Below are 3,917 nucleotides of genomic sequence, written 5' to 3'. Positions count from 1 at the left end.
GTGTGTGGCTGTGTGGAAGCTCACTTCTCAACGGACGTGTTCTTTTTTTTTTTTAGGTTCAATCCTACTGGGCAACCACTTGGGCAAGTGTCATTCACTCTGGTTCCAGGCTGGCCAAAGTCTTATCAATGGATTTGCTAGAAAGAAACGGAAGCATATAAGGGACCTGAAAGAAATCTGTTGCGTATACACACACACACACACACACACACACACACACACACACACAGGGGTGTGTGTGTGTGTGTCTTGTCTTGATTTTGTAAAGCTGTTTTCGCAGCTACTCTCCTGCATTCAAGATTCTATTAGAATTTTCTTCAGGTTAGGTAGCCCATCCTGCTCAAAAGATCTCTGAATGAGGGTTGTTTAAGGATGTTGAATGAAACACCCACGTTTCTAATGGTGAATTATTGAAACTCCAAAGAATTCCTCTCAACACATGGCTATGATGCTCCCCCACTACTTCTGCTCATGATCAGAGATGCACATATCGTCAGCCCCCAAGGGACATGCTCAACTGGTTAAGGTCAAACAACTGACAAGCAAATCTGTGGTATTGAGCAGAATATTTACTGTAGCCCATCCTTTATACCAAGACAAAACAACGTACATGATAACACTTCCAATCAGTTAAGATGAGAAGCCATGAGAGCCACTGCCTGGTACTGCATCTGGGCATCTATTATTATTATTATTATTATTATTATTATTATTATTATTATTATTATTATTATTATTGGTAGTCTCTTGAGGTTGAGAAAGGTAGTTGCACAATTCCTTGTACAGATGAATTGTTTATGGTGACCAAATGTTTGTGTTGAACATTAGCTCACTGCCTCCATCAGCTTGATGTTGCCTGTACAAATGTATGACAAGCTACAAGTCAGATGTCAAAATGACGGCATACAGTACAAATGCAAAAAAAAAAAATACTGTTATGCATTTCTTTTTTCTTCTACTGTAGTAGAAATTTTAGTTGAAGAATATTGTGAAATTAAATTGCAACAAACTGAACTGAACTTGGAATGTAACACTAGACATCTTATGACAAGCAATTCAATATAGTCGAATACGAAAACTTTAAGATACAGAGTATGCTATGATGTTAAGTAAACCATCTCTTATGATATATAATAATGGAATCAAAGTCTAGCACTCTAATTATGAAGCTACCATGTCATTTCCAAAGATTTTCGCATTATTTGATGGTATTGTATACTATGCATGGGAATAACTTATATCTTTTCTATCTAATATCATCCAATTTTCTCATCTTTTATTACCTTACTTTATTGACCCGGCAAGATATTAAAGCAACTCACTGACAGTCATAATTATATTTCCTACTTTATCAGTTTCATATGATTATATCCCCATGCATTTTTGTTTCATGTTCTTTAAATACACAACACCCTTTTTGTTTAAATATTTTGGTTTTCACTGAGGTCGGGTATCATTTGACATTTAACATAAATCTATACGTCTACATTGATTTTATTTTAGAGAACTCCAGACCTACTTTAACGGAGGCAAGTTAACATCGATGGCATCCACCCGGTTTGTTACTGACTCTGGATTGATGAAATTCAAGCTCAGAATAAGAGAAAAAGGAATCTAAACATATCCAAAGGATAAATCTAACTAAAACAAAGATAAATTTTGAATTCAAAGCAGCTTTCTAATGTTGCAGACATTGCTGATGTCTCATGTGTTTTAGTTTATGAGTTTGAGTGAATCTTGCAGCCAATAAACGTATAAACTCATACATTAAACGTGTGACATTGGTAATAAACATGACTGTGGGGTCAAGAAGTTTGCTTATCTGGGTTCAATCCCACTGCTTGGCACTTGGGCAAGTGCTTTCTACTATAACCTGCATGGAAACTGAGAGAAGCCTGTCGTATATGTATGTGTGTGCCATTATAATCACCATCATAGTCATCATCATAGCCTTCATTATGAACATCATTATCAAGACTATAATCTTATGATGACAAAGATGATGATGATAATAATGATGATGATGATGATGATAAAGTTTGTGATTTTTCATGGTCATAACCATTATCATATTCATAAGTGTTTTATTCTTGCCAGAATTACGGCTTTACTATATTTTACTGAAGATTAAAACACCCAATCTTGACATTTTGAGAGTTCACCATTTCTCTCAAGAATCTTGGCATGTCTTCATTAGGATGGTGAAACATGAGACTATGGAAGGTCGAAGCTGTCACTCTCCAAACTATATCAGTTTTTTGAAATTGCCTTTTTTCTTAACTGGTTGCCTGCATGGGGGTTCAAACCCCAACCACAAAATATTCAGTTAGGGGTCACATGTGATTGACCTATAAATCGACCAATCAACATGAAGCTGTGGCATATCATGGCTCCTTGGAGATCTAAAATACATCCCCTTTTTTTCACCCTATAAAAACTGTTTGGTGCCTAACTCAGCCAGACCATCTCGAGCACTGACAGAAGGCAGACCACTAAGACCACCCCAGGCCCCTGGACAGACCACCCCAGGCCCCTGGACAGACCACCCCAGGCCCCTGGACAGACCACCCCAGGCCCCTGGACAGACCACCCTGAACAAGAAACGACTTAGGACACTCACTCACTCACTCAGCATCCCAGCTGGGTTTTTGATAGACACAGCATGATTCCCTCTCTTCCCTGTCATCAGTTATGTCATCAGCATCTTTCTTGTGTAAACATTCAATGAAGTTAATCATGTCCAGCAATAAACATGTTAAAAGTTCAAAGTTCTCAAGTTGGTTCGTTTATTATACATGCAACCAGCCTGACCACATGACGATGGTCATCAGCACAAAGCACATCCAACATTGCAACCCCCACAACAATGGTGATATGCTTCTTTGCAATACCTACATTAAATTACAATATAAACAATACCTCTCTTACAAAGATGCAATGAAGTTTCCCTTCAGCCCATGGAACCAAAAATGTTTAAACAGATCCAGGCAGAGTTCAAATTCAGAAATATAAAGTTTTGAAAGCATTTCTAAATCTTCGCTTCCTCCAGTCTCTTCTGTTTGTCTTCTGTCTTCTTCTTGTCTGTGATCCAAGTCTACATATGATGCAATTGTAAAGCTAGCCTTAACTGGGTTCTTTGAAGAGGCGATAGGTGTGTAGAACATTCTCCATCGCTTCAATGGAAGATCATCATTAACAGCTTAACATTCAAAGACAGCAATTCACTAAGAAGTGACATTTGTCAGACAGCGAGCATGTGTGTATGTGTGTGTGTGTGTGTATGTGTGTGTGTGTGTGTGTGTGTGTGTGTGGAGAGTGGAATGGCTTATAGTGAAAGATCAGGGGAAAGGTCAGGAAAGGTCAGATGAAAAGCTTGCTTAAATAGAATATGATAAAAGATGTACAGACATATATGTGTAAATATGTAGATATGAAAAGATATAAACACGAGTGTGCAGTAATGTGCATTTGTGTTTGCTATGTGCATATGGGTGCATGTGTGTGTGTGTGTGTGTGTGTGTGTGTGTGTGTGTGTGTGTGTGTGTGTGTGTGTGTGTGTGTGGTATGCAAACAAAACATAAACCAGAATTGATATTTGAATAATGAAATATTGAAATTACTGATGTTTCATCTCCCAGAACTGATGAAGCAGACATTATCGTTTGGTTTTATGTCCAGGCGGCGCAGAAAATGAACGACCTAAAGAAGAAGAAGAAGACAGAAATGGAGAGCCTTTAGTGCAGCGAAGAAAGTGGGAAAACTGAGGTTTGTTAGTGGAGGCACATGCGTACTGATATGCACACACACACACACACACACACACACACACACACATATATATATATATATATATATATGTGTGTGTGTGTATATATATATATATATATATATATATCCATATATCTATCTATCTATCT

General features: G+C 37.7%; 1 protein-coding gene across 6 annotated transcripts in view; it reads right to left on the bottom strand.

The window, feature by feature from the left end:
* LOC106868589 (uncharacterized) overlaps nt 1–3,917 on the bottom strand; it is a 137,656-nt gene that overhangs the window by 108,254 nt on the left and 25,485 nt on the right. For 5 of the 6 annotated variants that reach the window (XM_052971951.1, XM_052971950.1, XM_052971948.1 and 2 more), the window contains one exon: nt 3,621–3,699. The exons of the other annotated variant lie outside the window; for it this stretch is intronic. Coding sequence is in view for 2 of the 5 variants with exons in the window: in XM_052971947.1 (XP_052827907.1) it covers nt 3,621–3,656 (36 nt within the window). In the remaining 3 variants the exon portion in view is untranslated. The remainder of the gene's footprint in view (nt 1–3,620; nt 3,700–3,917) is intronic. 6 annotated transcript variants of the gene reach the window in all.

Source organism: Octopus bimaculoides, chromosome 11 (assembly GCF_001194135.2).
Source record: "Octopus bimaculoides isolate UCB-OBI-ISO-001 chromosome 11, ASM119413v2, whole genome shotgun sequence".
NCBI classification, from domain to species: Eukaryota; Metazoa; Mollusca; class Cephalopoda; order Octopoda; family Octopodidae; genus Octopus; species Octopus bimaculoides.
The sequence above is the reverse complement of the archived record's forward strand: the minus strand, read 5'-3'. Positions and strand labels throughout refer to the sequence as shown.